At 44.8% G+C, this 19,848-nt stretch overlaps 1 protein-coding gene across 16 annotated transcripts in view; it reads right to left on the bottom strand.

The window, feature by feature from the left end:
• CCDC57 (coiled-coil domain containing 57) overlaps positions 1–19,848 on the bottom strand; it is a 119,059-nt gene that overhangs the window by 30,721 nt on the left and 68,490 nt on the right. For 15 of the 16 annotated variants that reach the window (XM_082442003.1, XM_082442015.1, XM_082442013.1 and 12 more), the window contains 3 exons: positions 8,292–8,392; positions 1,641–1,760; positions 994–1,210 (listed from right to left, as the gene is read on the bottom strand). In XM_082442003.1, coding sequence (XP_082298129.1) covers positions 994–1,210; positions 1,641–1,760; positions 8,292–8,392 — 438 coding nt within the window. Of the gene's footprint in view, positions 1–993; positions 1,211–1,640; positions 1,761–8,291; positions 8,393–19,848 lie in introns of those variants that run through there. The other variant, XM_082442010.1, reaches the window with a different exon arrangement.

A 19,848-nucleotide genomic window follows, 5' to 3' on the forward strand; every position in this document is an offset into this window, starting at 1 on the left:
GGGCAGAGAACTGAAGAAAAGGAAACGGAAATGACTCAAACATGTGAAAAGATGCACAACCTCCTAACTGGAGAAATATGAATTAAAATGACACCTAACAGACTGGCAAAGATTATAGTTCGATGACACTGCTGGAAAGGGTCTGGGGAAAGACGCCCTCTCAGCCTTTGCTGGGTGGGTGTGAACTGGTACCATCTGATGGCGCCCAACTAACATCTTCCCAAACTGGACATGCACATACCTTTGGACAAAACAATACCCCCTCTGGGAATTTACATTTATGCTTTTATGCATGCACTACAGCATGTACAAGGTAATTCACTGTAACGTTATTTGTGACGGCAAAAGATTGGAAATAACCTAAAATGCCCATTGGCACATTGGGCACAGCAGGAGGCATTCATGCATTGAGGCTGAGAGCCGAGAATGAGGGCGCTTGCTGTGAGCTGATCCGGAAGGGGCTCCAAGTTCATTCCCCCAACCCCGGTCTTCAAACAGCTTCCCCTCCGCCCACCCTGCTTACTACATCTTGGTCTCACGCAGTTCCCCCAAAGGTGGCCCTTCAAATGAACTTTCCGGAGAACCTCACAGTGAGCGAGTTTCCCGGGGGTGGAGGACACCCTCTTCGTGGGCTGCCCTGGCCTTGTGAGGCTGAGCAGAACACAGAACACCCGCCTGCCCCAGACTCACAGACTGACCACAGTGCCCCCACCCTTGTGGAGTGACGGTCCTCGTGACCTGTGGGCTCTACTCTGGGTAAACGTGGAGACGTGGTCAGCTGGACGCAGGGCTGGGAGACACCCTCTGTCCCTGGGGGACGCTCAGGCACCAAATCAGAGGACAGGACTGCAGAATCTACAGATTCCGTAACCACAGCAGGAAGAACGCCGTGCTCACTCTGTGTGTCAGCCTGCGAGTGGCCACCACAGCCGCCCTCATGGCCAGCACCCAGACCGATGGGGCAACGGCCTTGGGATGTACGTCTTCACCTACCTGGAGGCGAGTCATCCTGGGAGGCGAGGCCAGAAGGGCTGGATCCCAGGTCCAGTAACTTCCATGTGTCCTGGAGGGAACTGCTGGCAGGTGATGAGGACCTTTGGGTGTGGTGGCCATTATCCTCCTGGAATTCTTGAGCCAGGCGTGGCTTTGGGGACTGGTTTTCTTTCTGAGGAGCTGATCTGCAAGTCACTGCGGAGATTCTGTGTTGCCTCTGTGAAAGACAGAAAAGAGAATTATCCTTGAAAGCCACCCTCTCTCCCTGCCCTCCTGGGGTGATAAGACAGTGGACGGGGCCCGAGGAGGGGCTCTGGACATTTAAACATGAAACACGGGGAATTCCCTGGCGAACCAGTGGTTAGGACTCTGTGCTTTCACTGCCGAAGGCCCGGGTTCAATCGGGTTCAATCCCTGGTCGGGGAACTAAGATTCCACAAGCTGCATGGTGCAGCCAAAAAGAAAACATGAAACACAATCCCAAGGGAGGCGAGGGAGGTGGGATTGGGGAGCAGGGCCAATGCCCTGAGGTGAAGCCCTGTCACTCTGGGCAGCGGCCACCCTCTCTGACACCAAGCACTCCGGTTCCACGTGCTCCCTGGGCCGGGATGTGGCATGAAGACCCGGCCCTGGTGGATCCTGCGTACCAGCCCTGGCCCCGCTCTGCAGCCTGGCTCAGCATCCCTTCTGCAGACTGTCTGTGCCAAGCGGGCTTGGCTCTTTCCTGAGCGTTCGGAGAAACATTCTTTCTTGGCATTCTTAGAGTCCTGTCGTGGAAATTTAAATAAAAGAAATTCAGTGTTCGTGGGTCATTGATGGGGTACCTTACTGAGTTTTCCCTCAAGATTAGGGAGAAACGCTCTCCCCAGATTTCTGATATGAGGGACTTACTCGGCTCTGTGACAAGCCAAAGTGGGGAACCTGCTTGGGTTCACCGGCCAGGACGAATTTAACAGGCCTCATCATGGTAATCTGAGTACCTCCCTGCCCTCGAGGGCAACCAAGCACCTGAGAGTCACACAACCTTCCTGGGGTGCCCAGGGAGGGCACCCTGGGCCCTGCCAGGCACACGAGGGGCCCTGCAGCTCTTGTTTGTGACACATCTTCAGTGCACAACTGAGGCCACCCTGGCCCCTTGCAGCCTAAACACTGACATCTTCCCTCTGAGGGGAAGCCTGTGGAAAAGCAGTCAGGAGGGGGCACCGAGGAGAACCGAAGCCCTGCACTGTGCAGAGCCCTGCACAGAGGGCCACCTGCTGCTGCCGCTTCTCTGGCTCAAGTTTAGTTAAGTTTTGAATTTTCAGCCAAGTAATGCACTCATACATTTTCGTTTTAACTTTCAGTGCCTGTGTGGCAGTGACAATGACCACCTTCTCATGTTTGTTGACTGACTCAATGAGTTTCTTCCTCAATGGCTTCTGATAGTTTCCTTTGCTTATTTTTCTACTGGTTATCCGTCTTTTTCTTCTTGATCTACAGGCGTTCTTTTATGTATGTTCTTCCTGTTTCTTCCTATGTAGCACCATTTACTACTGGAAATAAAGAGGAACCAAAAAGGGGGCGCCATGGAGTCTTCTTTTCTTGAGTTTTCAGATGAGTTATTTCACTGGATATAATGAATACATGATAGTTTTGTAGTTTGAAAGTGATTGATAAAGTTTAATAAATTATTTAATATACTAGAAAGAAGTGGAGGTCTAGGTGACAATATATGTGTTTTACCACAACAGGTAACAGGCACATTTATTTGACGATTTGGGAGAGATTTCTTCTAATAACACACATTTAGAAGTTTAAGCAATTAATGCAGATGACTTGAAAGTTATTGGTCTTCCCTGGTGGCACAGTGGTTAAGAATCCGCCTGCCAATGCAAGGGACACGGGTTCGAGCTCTGGGCCGGGAAGATCCCACATGTCGCAGAGCAACTAAGCCCGTGGGCCACAACTACTGAGCCTGTGCTCTAGAGCCCACGAGCCACAACTACTGAAGCCCACGTGCCTAGAGCCCGTGCTCCGCAACAAGAGAAGCCACCGCGATGAGCAGCCTGCGCACCACAATGAAGAGTAGCCCCCGCTCGCTGCAACTAGAGAAAGCCCGCATGCGGCAATGAAGACCCAGAGCAGCCAAAAACAAATAAAGAAATAAATATATTTAAAAAAAAAAAGAAAGTTATGAGCAGCCCACAGAGACAGCCCCTTCGATGCTTTAACACCACTTCCCACAAGCAGCGAAGCGGGAAGGACTCTAAGTTATCTGTGTGCGTGTGTGCACATGCACACATGTGAGAGGGGTCTGGAACAAAGCCTACCAGGTTCCAGCAGGCCCATGCATTTGAGGCCCAAGCCATGGTGCCTGGGGCTCAACTGATCCCTCATTTCTTCTTTCTGGGTTATTTCCTTCTCCCCAGATACGTCCTCCACAGGCTCCTCTCAGGGGAGGGGTCTGTTGGTTGAAAGCACTGTGGTTCCTGGGCCCCTCGCAGGGTCAGCCCTTCTCGGTTTCTCAGGCCAGTGTCTCCTGGTCTGGCACACAGACCTCCACAGGCCTCTCTCTCCCCAAGGCCCACTCCTGGCTGAGCTCGTGCTGTCCTGTGGCTCAGACTCCTGCCCTTTGCTGAAGACTCCCATCCGGCTTCTCCCTCAAACTCCACATCTAGATGTGCAAGCTCAGACCGGATGTCGGCATGGCAATGGGGAACAGGCATCTCAAATCTAAGCCCGCCCATCGAGTCTCCACGCCCATCCAGCTGCCCAGGCCTCAAACCCTTTAGGGAATCCTGGCTCCCAATGTCTCCAGATCTGATGCTTTTCCTCAGTGCCCTCCCAACCCCCTACCCATCCTGATCCAGTCCCCACCCAGCCTCACTCCTCCTCACCAGCCCCTGCTCCCACCCTCACCCACCTGTGCCTCTCACCCAGGATGGAGCTTGTCACTAAGAGCGAACTTAGAACTCGTGTCACCTCATGGCATAACAGACCGTCCATCTCTTACCTGACTCTCTATTAACTTACTTTAAATAAACTGAAAAGACAAACTACACACTGGGAGACTATATTTGCAAATCATCCAACAGATAAGGATTAGTATACAGACTTTATAAAACTCCCATATCCTTTAAAGAAACTGAACATTAGTAATTTAAAACAACACACAGACACACATGCACAGCTATAAGGCACACATGTGATACATTTCATCAAATAACCAACTGGCGGAAGTTTCCAGTTGTATTGAAACTCCTGTGAAGAACAGAAAAGTAAGAATGTTCCCCAAGTCAGAAACACAGGCTAAACCCCAGCCAAGACCAGCGTGCACACCTACTCAGAGTGTGACTTGGCGGGAGGACAGTCAACGTCCAACCAGCCAGGAATGGGGTCCCCACACGTGGTTGTCAGGGTAGAGTCAGAAGCAGCACTAGACAGAATTCAACACCTACTCTGAGTAAAACTCAGGAAAGTAGGAGGAGAAAGAACTCCTCTAGGAGTTCCCTGGTGGTCTAGTGGTTAGGATTTGGTGCTTTCACTGCCTGTGGCCTGGGTTCAATACCTGGTCAGGGAACTGAGATCCCACAAGCCACGCAGTGTGGCCAAACAAACAAAAAAACTTATCTAAACTGATGAAGAGTCTGTATTAGGTCAAATTATATGAAATTGCTGGTATCTGACCACTTTTGACCTATAAAATGGCAATTTTGTATGGTTCAACATAATACTAAAGCCTACAGCAAACATACTACCTGAAGATAAAAAATGGGAAATGCATTCTCTCTAAACCAGGACGAATGTGTGGGTGCCAGCCACTCAGTTTTCCTCCACGCTGTGTGGGGTCCTGCCCAGGACAGTGCGGTGAGAAAAGATGAATGGTGTGAGGCCAGAAAAGGAAGCAGTCCAGTCCTTACCCCAGACGCTACATCCATCAACACACAAAAGCAAAGAGAAATACTGACACACGTGTTGGCATCAATCAGTTCAGAAGAGTTAATAGATACAAAATCATTTTACAAAAGTCAACTCTGTTCCAAATGACCAGCAACAGCAGGAAAGTGTAAGTTTAAAGGGATGTTGAAGAGAAACAGACTGGTACAGCTATTAGACAGACTATTATTCATCAATAAAAAGATGAGCTCTCAAGCCACGAAGAGACATGGAGGAACCTTAAGTGAAGGACGCCCATCTGAGAAGGCTACTTGTTGTTTGATTCCAACTCTGTGACATCCTGGAAAAGGCAAAACCATGACCACAGGAACAAGATCAGTGGTTGCCAGGGGTTGAGGGTGATGAATAGTGGAGCACAGAGGAGTTTTAGGGCCGTGAAAGTGCTCTGCGTGATGCTATAATGATGAGCACGTGCCATTATACACTAGTCCAAACCCGTAGAAAGTATGCCCAGAGTGGCCCCTGATGTAAACTGTGGACTGTGGTGATGATGTGTTAGGACAGGCTCATTGATTCTAACAAATTAACCACTTTGTTGGGGGTTGCTGATGACACGGGAGGCTGTGCATGTGTGGGGGCAGGAGGTACACGGGAACTCTCTATACTTTCTGCTCAATTTTGCTGTGAATCTGAAACTGCTCTGAAAAATGAAGCCTATTTATTAAAAAAATTTTGATAGCAACAAAAACAGATGACTATATTTTGTTGACCTCTGAAATACCTATATGTGACACACTGTAAAGGATCTTTGTGCATTGTCTGAAGGTATAGGCCAGTATAACAACTTGACAGTGTCATTCAACAATATCTAAGGAAGATAAAATGTACACAGCCTAGAACACAGCAATTCTGATCCTAGGTCCATGCCCGAGAAACTTCTGCACATGAGGACATCTGTAACAATGTTCACACCAAAGAAATGGTAACTGACCTAAATGCCCATCAATAGAAGAATGGATAAGTAAATGTTCGTGTATTCACAAAATAGAAAGAAAATACACCAACTTGTGTCTAGACCTGGGGTCGGCAAAGCGCAACTTGTAGACCAAATCCTGCCCACCACATTTTTTGGTACAGCCTATGAGCTAAAAATAGTTTTTACATTTTTAAATAGTTGAAAAAAATCAAAAAAGAAGAAAAATATTTCATGACATGAAAATTATGAAATTAAAGTTACAAGGTCCATAAACTTTTACTGGAGCACATCCATGCCCACCTGTTTACATATCTACTGTGCTGGCATTCAGGACAAATGCAGAGTTGAGAAGTTGCAACAGAGACTCTGGCCCTTACAGGCCAGAATATTCACTATTTGGTCCTTTACAGAAAAGGTTTGCCAATTCCTGAACTAGAGGTACATGTACCAACATATACACAGTTGACCCTTGAACAACACGTGTTTGAACGGGGTGGGTCCCCTTATATGCAGAGTTTTTTCAATAAATATGCAGTACAGGACTACATGATCCATAGTTGGTTGTATCCACGGATGCAGAACCACGGATACAGAGGGACGACTGTAAAGTTAAACGTGGATTTTCGACCACTGGTGGGGGGTCCGTGCCCCTAACCCCCACGATGTTCAAGGGTCAACTGTGTACATCAGAAACACAGTGCTGAATGAGAGCATGTGTACAGAACGATGTACACACAGCTGGCTGTGATTTACACAGATTCTTCAAATATCTGCTGAGAGAGAGAAACACCAGACTCGGGAAAGTCTGAAAGGACCATGGATACTGGGGGCAGAACACTCAAAGGGGTTTTAACTTACAACATTTTGCTTATTAAGTTGGATGGTGTACACACAGGTTTCATTATATTAGTCTTTTTATCTTAGAAGTCTAAAAATACTTAAAATAAAAATAAATACATAAATAACAATATCCACCCAACAGAGAATAAATGGGAAAGAACAACCAAGAAAATTTTGTAAAGGAACAGAAACAAGGGCAAGCTGTTATATGTATTTGTAACTTATTAAAATATTACGAAGCTACGGTATTCAGAGCAGGACAGCACCCGCTCAGGAGCAGACAATTCACTGGAACTGTACAGAAAGTAAATGCAGAACCCGAACCTAACAATGCTGCAGCATCAGGCCCATCGCCTACAAAGCAAGGGCCTAACTTCTCAAAAATGCCAATGTTGTGAAAGACAAAGAAGGGCTGAGAAGTCGTCCAGGCTGAAGGAGACATGTGCACATACACGTGTGGGCTGGATGCCACACAGGTCCTGGACGGCCTGCTTGGTGGAGGAGGATGGCTGAAAAGATGTGACTGGCAAAATCTGAACACAGAATATGTATTAAATTCTAGGACTGCATTAATGTTATGTTTCCTGATTTTGATAATTTATATTTTACTGCAGCTATATGTCAGGAAGTGTCCTTGTATTCTGACATACAGGGGCTTGATGTCTGCAACTTAGATAGATCTACCTATTTCTCTAAAATGTGGAGGAAGCAGAGGGAGGGAAGAGAAAGAATGATAAAGTAAATGTAGCAAAAAGTTAACAATTGGTTAATCTAAGTGAAGGGTATACGTGCTATTCTTGCAACTTTGTGTAAATTTGAAGTTATTTCAAAATAAAAAATTAAACACAAACATAAGCAAGAGTATAGATTTTTAGTACATGATAAAAATGTCAATTCAAAATCAGTGAGAAAAAGGAGGATAATTACTTACAGGGTACTATGACAATTAGTAAAATAGAACAACTAGAGAAACAGATGAATATTTACCTAAACTCAAAATACAGAAAAAACCTTTAAGCCAGAAAACAGTGAAATAAACCTTTAAAGTAGACTGACAGGGTTCATTAGATGAAAAAAAAGTTATCTGTGGATTTTTTAAAAAAAGAAAAATTAAAAGGCAAATGGCAAGTTTGAGAAACATGTGTAACAGAGAAGGAGCAATTTCCTTAACACATAAAGAACCCCTACAAACTAACAAGAAAAATACAAACACAAAAGTAGGAAAATTAGCTAAAAACATGCATAAATAACCCACAAAAGAAGAAATATAAATGGCTGATAAATAGATTAAAAATTTTAACATTGCTTGGAATATAAGACATTTTTAAAAGACGCATTTTTTAAACTATTATGTTGGTAAAGATTTAGAAAATAATACCTAGGTAGGTAAAGCTATATAATAAAACATATATAGATTATACTTTGTAATTTTGAAAAATAGCAGGAAACACACTGATATGTTACTGGTAACTATGTTGAAATGTTAAAAGTTGGAAACTTTTAAAATTGTGTTTACTGTATTTTGAAGTTTCTGTTATGAAATGAAGTATTTAAGCAATCAGTAAAAAGTTATTAAAAATAAGCTTCTTACGTAAAGGAGTGTTACCTGAGTTGTGAGACGGGGTTGCAGTGGTCCCAAGCGTGCATCAGGTGCCTCACCTGAGCCCTGGGCCTCAGGGGTAGGAACGGGTTGATGAGGTGGCTTCCCTATAAATGAGATGAGGGAAATGGTTTGTCCTCTGTGTGCACATCACTTGGGTTTCTCTCGTGCTGAATACAAATACTCAAGAAGAACAGTATGTACCTCTTCAAAACCAAAGTCACTTCTCTTTCAAGAGAACTTGGGGGGTGGACACCTGTGACTTGTACAACACACACCAGCATTTCAGCGACTCCAGAACACACAGAAGCCTTCCACAGCGGCACATACCCCTTATGCAGCTTCTCAAAGTGGCAGTCACGAGCCATCCATTAAGAGACCCAAAGACATACCCTCTCCGCAGCAGAGAAAAATAAGAAGCAAAAGTTTAAGTATATACACTTGAGGATTATTCTTGTAATCAATGCTTCAGCAGTCTTCTTTGAAAATAGGCATAAACATCTTAGATTAACTTTATCTAAAACTTTTTTTTGCGGGGTGGGGGGGACTAACTTTGTTTTGCATGACACAGAAACAACCAACTGTAACTTCTCAGTTGCACTGTTCTTGCTATGAACTCTCATCAGATCTTTCACTTTTGAAAATTATTAGTAAGTTAACCATGGCCATGTTAAGTCTTTGTCATCTCCGTGGACAAAAAAAATGTTGTCTGCCATTTCAATAAACAAAGAATGTTGCCTGCCACCAAGCTATCAGCCACTGCAGCCACCCCAACTGTGCACCCTGAGGGGATTTGGGATGGAGAAAAACTGGATACTGTCCCTACATAGTTAAGATGCATATCAAAGGAATGATTTCAATGGGCCCAAGGTCTTGCATCTTCCCATACGTAGAAAGGCACTAACATCCTCGAGATGTCTGCTTTTTGTGATTAGCAGTGATCTTTTGATGTCTGGCTACATATATATTGTTTCAGCAAAAACTCCTACATATTCTGTCTCCTCCCTGACCTCTTTGGAACAGTCTCTCAGAGCCATCTGACAGGCTACCTTCCCGGACTACAGTCCTCAGTAATGTTCTTGAATAAAACATAATTCTCAACTTTTAGGTTGTGCATTTTTTCTTCAGCGAACATCTACAAAGAGTTTGTTTGCTTTAATGGAAAAAAAAAGAAAAGAAAGAAAGAGAAGAAAAAGGAGAGAAAGCTTTACAGTCAGGTCAGCACAGTGGGAAAAGACTGTGCTACAGGCATTGCTTAGACCACCGTGAGGCCATCCCAGTGGACTGACTCAGGATTTCCAGAACTCTAGTCAAGAAGCAGATGGACCGTTGAGACCTCGGAACCAAGACTGAGAGGAACAAGGATTAACCACCTAGGATTGAAGGAACCAATGAGGGACGACACAGCTGTTGTTGGGAACACTATAGATGTGATTTTAATGCTCTCCTTTCTAGATATGCAAGGAACTCTTTCTTTTTCCCCTTAAGCTGTCTGTAGTCCATATACATTTAGTGGTCTCTGGTTTTGTAAACTGAAATGAAACATTTCTAAGTGGTATCTTGTTCTCCCTGCCTGAGTCCTCCAGAACTCAGAAACTCCTGTTGAGTATTCATAATTTGCATAGGTTCAAAGAGAATCTGTCCTTGTTTTTACCTGGTTTTGACTGGAAATGTGGATTATGCAGCCAAGGCCCTGCCTGGGTGGCCAGAGTTGAGAATGATACCCATTTAATCATCAGGACCCATTGCCTGTAAGGATCTGTGGTTGACTTCATGGAGCGATGCTCACAAAGCCCTCCCGGGAAAACTGCCAGGTGCCAGGCTCACAGAGGGTTAAGGAAGGTCATCTCCTGGCAGGTCCAGGAACCTCATAATATTTTGGAAACCTCAAGAAAAAAGGAATTTTCTCAAAATCACCAAGCAGGTGAAACATGGTGAGTTCTTGGCTTCCTGGATTCAGGACAACAAACAAGAAGCTTTCAAAAGTCCAATCTGAAATCGTGGTGGAAAGTTCCAGCAAAGCAAACTCAAGAAGGCTAACACTGTGAATTAACACTCTTGCTGCGCCTATGGAAACGATCAGGCCAAATGAGACCAGCCTTGTTTTGTGATCAAGAATAGTCTTTGAGATTATTTTTCTCTTTTCCTTTTTTCTTTTGGCCACACTGTGCGACTTGTGGGATCTTAGTTCCCCGACCAGGAATTGAACCCAAGCCCTCAGCAGTGAAAGTGCAGAGTCCTAACCATTGGACCGCCAGGGAATTCCCCGAGATTATTTTTCTATCAAAAGCTGAGAAACTGTAGGGAGGGACTTCTCTGGTGGCACGTGGTTAAGAATCCGCCTGCCAAAACAGGGGACACGGGTTCGAGCCCTGGGCCGGGAAGATCCCACATGCCGTGGAGCAACTATGCCTGAGCGCCACAACTCCTGAGCCTGCGCTCCAGAGCCCACAAGCCACAACTACTGAACCTGCGTGCCACAACTACTGAAGCCTGTGCACCTAGAGCCTGTGCTCTGTATCAAGAGAAGCCACCGCAGTGAGAAGCCTGTGCACTGCAACGAAGAGTAGCCCCCGCTCACCGCAACTAGAGAAAGCCCACACGCAGCAATGAAGACCCAATGCAGCCAAAAATAAATAAATTAATTAAACAAAAAGAAACTGTAGGGAAAAAACTGTGTTTCAATGGAAACTGCATTGCCTACTGTACACCCTGAGGAGCTATCAGGTTCTTGCCTCTCATTGTGCCTGAACTACTTTACAACTCTGGAAGTTGACAGACACGCAAACTACACCTTGTCCCTTGGAGTTTTCATGGGCCCCCCCTCTCCCCTTTAGAGAAACCAGTTCTGCCTCCATTTGCAATTCAATTCCTTTACTCCATATAAATTTGTGCTCTTTTGATTTTTCCTTGTAATTGCTTATAACATGTGACTGGTTTCCTCACTGTTTAATAAATAGAAGAAAATTCTAAACACGGGATCATTTTCATATCTGTTTGAGAGCCATATTTTACTTCTTTCTGAAAATTACTTTTTAAAACCTGGTTAAAGAAATATTATTAAATGTTATTAAACATCAGAAAGGACACTGAATAATATGAACCATGATAAGCTATTAACTGTCATGAACACTTCTGCTCTAAGTAACACGGCATGAAAATTGATACAACACAATGGTGAGGAGGAGAAGTGGACAGAAATACAAGAGCAGTGCAAGATTTTAACACAAAGATCATGGTTCTTGGCATTTCAAGTTGATGAGTATAAAGAAGTTTAGATAGAATGTTAACAATTATATTTAAGCTGAGGCGTCCCAGCACTGGAGCCTACAGGCTGTTGGGTGGGGCTGGGTCTTGGTGCCAGGGTGGTGGCCTCCAGGAGAGCTCACGCCAGTGGGTGTTCCCTGGTGTCTCTGCCACCAGTGTCCTTGTCCCCACAGTGAGCTGCAGCTGCCTCCCACCTCCTCGGAGACCCCCCAAGACCAGCAGGATAGTCTTTGGTATTTTGCTCATTTGTTCATCCATGTGAACATAAAATCCAGTTTGTCCAGCTCCTTGAAAAAAATATGCTGGAATTTTGATCAGTTTGAGAATTGACGTCCTCAAAAAAGTAAACTCTCTGTATTAGTGGACATACTATATCTCTGTTTATCTAGGTCTTCTTTAGCATCTTTAATAAAACTGTAATTTTTTTCCAATAAGAAAAAAATATATTTAACAAGGCTGCCTAATAGAACAGAATCAAAAGTAGACTTCAACTCATGCTTAAAAATAACTGAAGGAATTATTTTTAAAATAAATTTATTTATTTATTTTTGGCTGAGTTGGGTCTTCGTTGCTGCACGCGGGCTTTCTCTAGTTGCGGCGAGTGGGGGCTACTCTTCGTTGCGGTGCGCGGGCTTCTCATTGTGGTGGCTTCTCTTGTTGTGGAGCACGGGCTCTAGGCGCACAGGCTTCAGTAGTTGTGGCTTGCGGGCTTAGTTGCTCCACGGCATGTGGGATCTTCCTGGACCAGGGCTTGAACCCACGTCCCCTGCATTGGCAGGTGGATTCTTATAACCACTGCGCCACCAGGGAAGCCCACTAAAGGAATTTTGAAACTCTCTCTTGTGAAAATTAACCAAGGGAATCTCACTAAGATGGAGTGGGAGACCAGAAGGGGAGCCCTTATGCATGTCCCACTCACATCAACACAGATTCTAACAGAAGAGACTACCTTGCATCTCCAGACGGAAGTGACACTGCTTTACTGCTGCCTGTGGGAGGAAGATATTCTCCTTGCCTGGCAGCAGCCCAACCAATGAGAGATCATTACAGCTCAGCCAATGAAAAACCACTACACTTTGAACCCCCAGTTTCCTCCAATGGACTGTTTATAACGGCTCCTCACAATGTCCCCTTCTCCTCTATAAAAGAGTTTCCTCTCTTTTGCTTTACCCGACTTGCACGTGGTTCACCATAGTTGTATGCTCTGAACTGCAATTCTTTGCTGCTCCTTAATAAACTCGTTTTGCTGGTAAAAATAACTGTTTTCGGTTAACATTACAAGGAGGTCCCACCGAGATCCAGAGCAGACCCCTGACAACCCCAAGGCTGGTGAGCAAACAGGTGTGGTACCAACAGAGCCCACTGAACTCACTGTTTTTCTAGTCACCCCTGGAGTTTGAGGGTAAGTTTTTCTCCTGGATCTGAGCTCCACTCTTTTTGCATTTGGAAGCTCTCTAGGCTTTATCTGGGATCTGTTCAAAGGCTTCATCCTTTTTTGTTAAGGCCTTCTTTTGTCTGTGAGTACTCATTTGGCACTTCAGCCTGACTTGAAATCAGGCTGTCCCTACTGGAACTGTGCTGGCATTTGGTCCAGTTCCTTTTGGAACTGGGCTGTTCCTATTTGGAACTGTGCCATTCAGCCTCTGGCCTGATTCCGCTGGGATCAGGCTGTCCGTACTGGAACTGTGCTGCTATTTGGCCTGCAGGCTGTTTAAGAATTACCGCTTTGCTTTAGAGAAAAAAACAAAAAAACCTCTCGAAAATGGGATCCCAATTATCTAAATGTCTTGAGGGCACCCCACATTCAAGGACCCTGTCTGATTCTATGTTTAAAAACCACAGCCCCTCCTCCTGCACATTTCTACGGGGAAATTTCAGGCTCCCCAAACTTACCTTTCTTAAAACTATATTAGCCATAGCTCTGAAATCATCAAAATTAAACTGGGTGCCTCTTTTGGTTGCTATTTTGAGGCTTCCAAACATTATCAAGAATTTAAAATTGCTTCCCTGCAAATACAATAATTGCATTAACTGAGGCAAACAAACAAAGAAAGACAAAATGGCTCTGAAGTCTCATGCTCAACTCTCCAACTTCTCTGTCCCTGGTGTCATCTTGTTCATCCTCCCACCCCTGCTTCTTTGTCTCAGGCTCTGCCACCCTCTGAACCTATCAGAACCTGCCCTTTAAAGTGAAATATTCTGAGGGTTCAAAGAGACCCCAGATTACTTATGTTCCCTTGAGGAAGGGTGAATTGCCAGACGCAGTTAAAGACTTTCCTAAAGTAACTGAGGGCCCCCATAGGTTTGCTGGAGAATTTAGCATAGTTATTCAAACCTACCAGTCTGGTTTCTCAGATTTATATCAGTTAGTTTACATGCTTTTTGAGGGGCAAGCCAAACACTGGATGAAATTAGCCCGACGGAAACACCCTGGAGGGGATTTAGAAAAACAAACCCCTAGCTTCTGGCAAGAGGTCAGAACGCGCTGAAAACCTCCACCAGCAATTACAGTCGTCTTTCCTAAGCCTGTTGATGGGAACAAAATTCAGGTTTTCACACAAAAATCTGATGAACCTGTTCATGACTATTATAATTGACTTCACATTGTTTTTAAAGAAAATTCTGGTCTTCCTTCAGATGTTGAAACCACTCAGATACCCCTTATCTCCATACTTATGAATGGGCTGAACCAGCATCTTTCTCTTTTTCTCTTTTAAAAGGACAAGGGTGGAATGGGAAATTATGTCCACTCTAGATTTAGTTAACTTGGCAAATTAGCTCACTCGAATCCTAGATGAGTCACCTAGAAGAAAGACCACTAAATTCTTAATCTTCAACTCCCGAAAATGAAGGCCCCTTAACGAAACCCAAAACCTTCTAGTTTCTGCTATTACTGTAAAGAGCCAGGACACTGGAAAGACTGTTACAAGTTTAAGCATTTCGGGCATCTTCAGCCCTCTAACCAGCCTCTCCAGTATCCTCTTAACTCCCAATGAGGGGCTCCAAGGAATGACAGAGGCTCTCCCAATCCTCTCCTTGAATCAGCTTGGAGAAACCACTCTCCAGATTGGGAACGAAATCTCTCTCTTTCCTTACAGACACCAGACCACACTCTCAGCACTCAGCCTCACTGCTAGAAAGGAGCCCCTGCCTCAAAATACTAAAATGGTCCAAATAGTGGGGGATCTCTAATGAACCTCAACAGGGTCCTGTTCTGAACCTATTCCCTTTTGCTTAGACCCTTTAAGAGATACACACCCTCTTCTCCTTAGCTCCTCCGTCCTTATTCATTTAATAGGCTGAGACTTCTTGGAAAAGTATCATGCCCGAACTTCTTTCTCCCAAAAGGGAGAAATAGTTCTAAAATTTGACAGCTGCCATCAAAATAGCCAACCAGGTGAATTAAATGACCCTTTGACATCTTTTATTTGCTCTGTCTCCAACGGTTCTGGAATTGATTCTGGAAACACTGATCATTTGTTCCTATTGAATCAGCTACCACCCTCCTTATGGGCAAACTCTCCAATTGGTATTGGCAAAATCCACAGTGTACCTCCCATCAAGATTCAAGTAGATCCCTCAAAACCTCTCCCCAAGTAAAAAAGCCCTTCAAGGTATAAAGTCCATAATAGAAGACTTTAAGGCTCATGGCCTCATTATCCCCTACAGTAGTTCCTGTGGTACTCCTATTTCACCTGTGAGAAAACCCAAGTTTCCTCTCTTGTTTTACTGGACTTACATGTGGTTCACCATAGCTGCATGTCCTAAATGGCAATTCTTTGCTGTTCCCAAATAAACCCATTTTGCTGGAAAAATAACTGGCCATTTTTTTGTTTTAGGTGAACACTCCTTATCTAACTTGAGTGAAATAGAAAACCTGAGCCCATAGGGGCATAACATCTGGCAACTAATCACCCTGATAATATTATCCCTCAAAATCCGTGGGACATGGCCAAAGTGATACTCAGATGGGAAGTTCGCACCTTAAAAAATGCAATTACTGGTCTCCCCTGATGGCACAGTAGTTAAGAATCCGCCTGCCAATGCAGGGGACACAGGTTCGAGCCCTGGTCCGAGAAGATCCCACATGCCGCAGAGCAACTAAGCCCATGAGCCACAACTACTGAGCCTGCGCTCTAGAGCCCACGAGCCACAACTACTGAGCCCGTGTGCCACAACTATTGAACCTGCGCACCTAGAGCCTGTGCTCCTCAACAAGAGAAGCCACCTCAATGAGAAGCCCACACACCACAACAAAGAGTAGCCCCCGCTCGTTGCAACTAGAGAAAGACCGCACACAGCAATGAAGACCCAATGCAGCTAAAAATAAATAAACAAATAAATAAATTTATATATATAAAAAAATGCAATTACTAAACAAGAAAGAATGAAATAAATGTTTAAGAAATTAGGGAAAGAACAATAAAATAAACTCAAGGAAAGGAATGAATAAAGATGAAATGGAAACTTCTGGTAAAGACACAGGAATCTACCCATTGGCTCCAAGCAGTCACCTTTGAGGAAACCCCCTGGAAGGTAGCAGAGAAATTTTAAAACACACACACACACACACACACGCACGTAAATAAACACATCTAACATGCTCCAGAAGAGATTAAAAAGAAATAGGAAGAAGTGGTATTTAAAGAAACAATGGGTGAATGGATAAAGAAGATGTGGCACATATATACAGTGGAATATTACTCAGCCATAAAAAGAAACAAAATTGAGTTATCTGTAGTGAGGTGGATGGACCTAGAGACTGTCATACAGAGTGAAGTAAATCAGAAAGAGAAAAAAAAATACCATATGCTAACACATATATATGGAATCTAAAAAAAAAAAAAGGTTCTGAAGAACCTAGGGGCAGGACAAGAATAAAGATGCAGACGTACAGAATGGACTTGAGGACATGGGGAGGGGGAAGGGTAAGCTGGGACGAAGTGAGAGAGTGGCACTAACATATATACACTACCAAATGTAAAATAGATAGCTAGTGGGAAGCAGCCGCGTAGCACAGGAAGATCAGCTCAGTGCTTTGTGACCACCTAGAGGGGTGGGATAGGGAGGGTGGGAGGGAGACACAAGAGGGAGGAGATATGGGGATGTATGTAAATGTATAGCTGATTCACTTTGTTATACAGCAGAAACTAACACACGATAGTAAAGCAATTATACTCCAATACAGATGTTAAAAAAAAAAAAAGAAACAATGGGGACTTCCCTGGTGGTGCAGTGGTTAAGAATCCACCAGCCAATGCAGGGGACACAGGTTCGAGCCCTGGTCTGGGAAGATCCCACATGCCACGGAGCAACTAAGCCCGTGTGCCACAACTACTGAGCCTGCGCTCTAGAGCCCACCAGCCACAAATACTGAGCCCCCGTGCCACAACTACTGAAGCCCGTGTGCCTAGAGCCCGTGCTCTGCAACAAAGAGAAGCCACTGCAATGAGAAGCCCACGCACTGCAACGAAGAGTAGCCCCCACTCGCCACAACTAGAGAAAGCCCACATGCAGCAACGAAGACCCAACACAGCCAAAAATAAATAAATAAATTTATTTTAAAAAAAAGAAACAATGGCTGAGAATTTTAAAGAATTGGAAAAAAAAAACCCAAACCCAACCAACCACAAGTCTTAAGATTTAAAAAACATCCTGATTCCAGAGCAGGTAAAATTAAAGCAAAGCAACTCTCGTGTAGACACAGGATGGTAAAACAGGAGCACAAATGGATTAGAGGAAAAAAATCTGAGAGCAGCCAGAGAGGAAAGGGAGGCCACCCACAAGGAAGGGGCTTGTACTAATGCTGGCTTCTCAGAAGATAGCAGGGTATTGTCTTTTTTTTTTTTTAATTTATTTATTTTTGGCTACGTTGGGTCTTCGTTGCTGTGCGCGGGCTTTCTCTAGTTGTGGCAAGCGGGTTTACTCTTGGTTGCAGTGCGCGGGCTTCTTACTGCAGTGTCTTCTCTTGTTGTGGGGCACAGGCTCTAGGCGCGCGGGCTCAGTAGTTGTGGTGCACGGGCTTAGTTGCTCCGCGGCATGTGGGATCTTCCCGGCCCAGGGCTCGAATCCGTGTCCCCTGCATTGGCAGGTGGATTCTTTTTTCTTATTTATTTACTTATTTTATTTATTAATTTTTGGTTGCGTTGGGTCTTCGTTGCTACGTGCAGCCTCTCTCTAGTTGCAGCGAGTGGGGCTACTCTTCGTTGCGTTGCGCAGGCTTCTCATTGCGGTGGCTTCTCTTGTTGCCGAGCAAAGGCTCTAGGCACGCGGGCTTCAGTAGTTGTGGCTTGCGGGCTCTAGAGTGCAGGCTCAGTAGTTGTGGTGCACGGGCTTAGTTGCTCCGCGGCACGTGGGATCTTCCCAGACCAGGGCTCAAACCCATGTCCCCTGCATTGGCAGGTGGATTCTTAACCACTGTGCCACCAGGGAAGTTGCTATTGTCTTTAAAAAAGTTGTAAGAAAATGCTAATCAGAGGTCTCTTTCCAGCTACGCCATCGCTCTAGAAAGTGGTCAAAATAAAATCATTTTATGAAGACAAAGAGTTTATTGCCCACAGGCTCTTCTTGAAGGAAAGACTAGATCCCTGAATGTCAGTTCCTTTCTCCCCCAGGCCCTCAGAAGAGATGCGTGAAATCATGCACTACCCAGGGCTCCCGAGGGTCCTAGAGAAGCAGAGTGTGGCAGGTTGCTGACAGCGAGGGGCAAACATGCCAAGAGTTCATAAAATGTGACTGAAAATCACTGCTTCTAAATTAATATCATTTACAGTAGGATTGGAGATCCTTATGTATTATCATAATTAATTAACTAAATGTAAAGAGGTATTTTACTATTTATGTAAGTGTGCCCAATAAACAGCATTGGGTCAGCCAGCTAACTTAAGAAAAAATAAAGGTAGATCCCTAATTTGTTCTTTTTTTTACTAAATCATTTCTAGATGAATCAAAAATTCAGCAGGAAGAAAGTTGGGGGAAGGGACAAAAGAAATTCAGCAGGAAAACTACATGATAATGAGATACAAATGGCCAAAACACACACACACAGAGAAATGTAAATACAAATTAAAACCATGAACTATTTTTACCTAACTAAATTGGCAAAAACCATTTTCTAATGAATTGTTAGTTTCTGTGAAGCTGTGGTCAAATAGGCACTTTACTGTTGTAAAAATGCCTGAGACGCGCTTTGGTGGGGGGTAGGGGCGGACTGGGGGCACGACCATGCCCTCCTGCGAGGCTGGCTACAGCATGACTGCCGAGCCGCAGGACAGACATGTGATTCTGGCGTGGAGTCTCCTCCCAGCGGGGCCAGCGAGGGAATGAGTGCAGAGCGAGGCGGGGGCCACGTGGAGTTCCAACGTGAGGGTGCGTGTGACAGTGCGAACACACACCCCAACAGACAGACAGGCGCCAAAATGCAGATGAGTTCTAGTCAGTAATTTGTGCTTTCCAGTATAAGTTAACAATTTCTCAGCATTCATGTACATTTTTATAGTGAGCAAACAGCCTTTTCATAATCAGAATAAAAGAAGATCTTTTAAGAAGTGCTGGCTATGGGACTTCCCTGGTGGCGCAGTGGTTAAGAATCTGCCTGCCAATGCAGGGGACACGGGTTCGAGCCCTGGTCCGGGAAGATCCCACATGCCATGGAGCAACTAAACCCGTGCGCCACAACTACTGGGCCTGCGCTCTAGAGCCGGCGAGCCACAACTACTGAGCCCACGTGCCACAACTACTGAAGCCCGCGTGCCTAGAGCCCATGCTCCGCAACCAGAGAAGCCACTGCAATGAGAAGCCGGCGCACCACAACGAAGAGTAGCCCCCACTCACTGAATCTAGAGAAAGCACGCGCAGCAACAAAGACCCAACACAGCCAAAAAAAAAAAAATTAATAATAATAAATTAATTAATTAAAAAAAAAAGAAATGCTGGCTATATCAAAGGCTACATACTGTATGATTCCAACTCTATGACATTCTGGAAAAGGCTAAACTATGGAGACAGTGAAAAGATGAGCGGTTGTCAGAAGTTAGGAGGGAGGGAGGATGACCAGGTAGAGCACAGAGGGTCCAAACCCGCAGAACGTACACCACCAAGGTGAACCCTGATGTAAACTACGGACTCTGGCTGACGCCGTGTCAAAGCAGTTTCACTGATTACGACAAAGGTACCATCTAGAGTGGATGTGGATGACGAGGGAGGAGTGCGTGTGCGGGGTCAGGGAGTGTGTGGGAAAGCTGTGTCTTCTGCTCAGTTTTGCTGTGAACCTAAAACTACCCCCCCAAAATAAAGT

This window comes from Balaenoptera physalus (genome assembly GCF_965194825.1).
Source record: "Balaenoptera physalus genome assembly, chromosome: 20".
NCBI classification, from domain to species: Eukaryota; Metazoa; Chordata; class Mammalia; order Artiodactyla; family Balaenopteridae; genus Balaenoptera; species Balaenoptera physalus.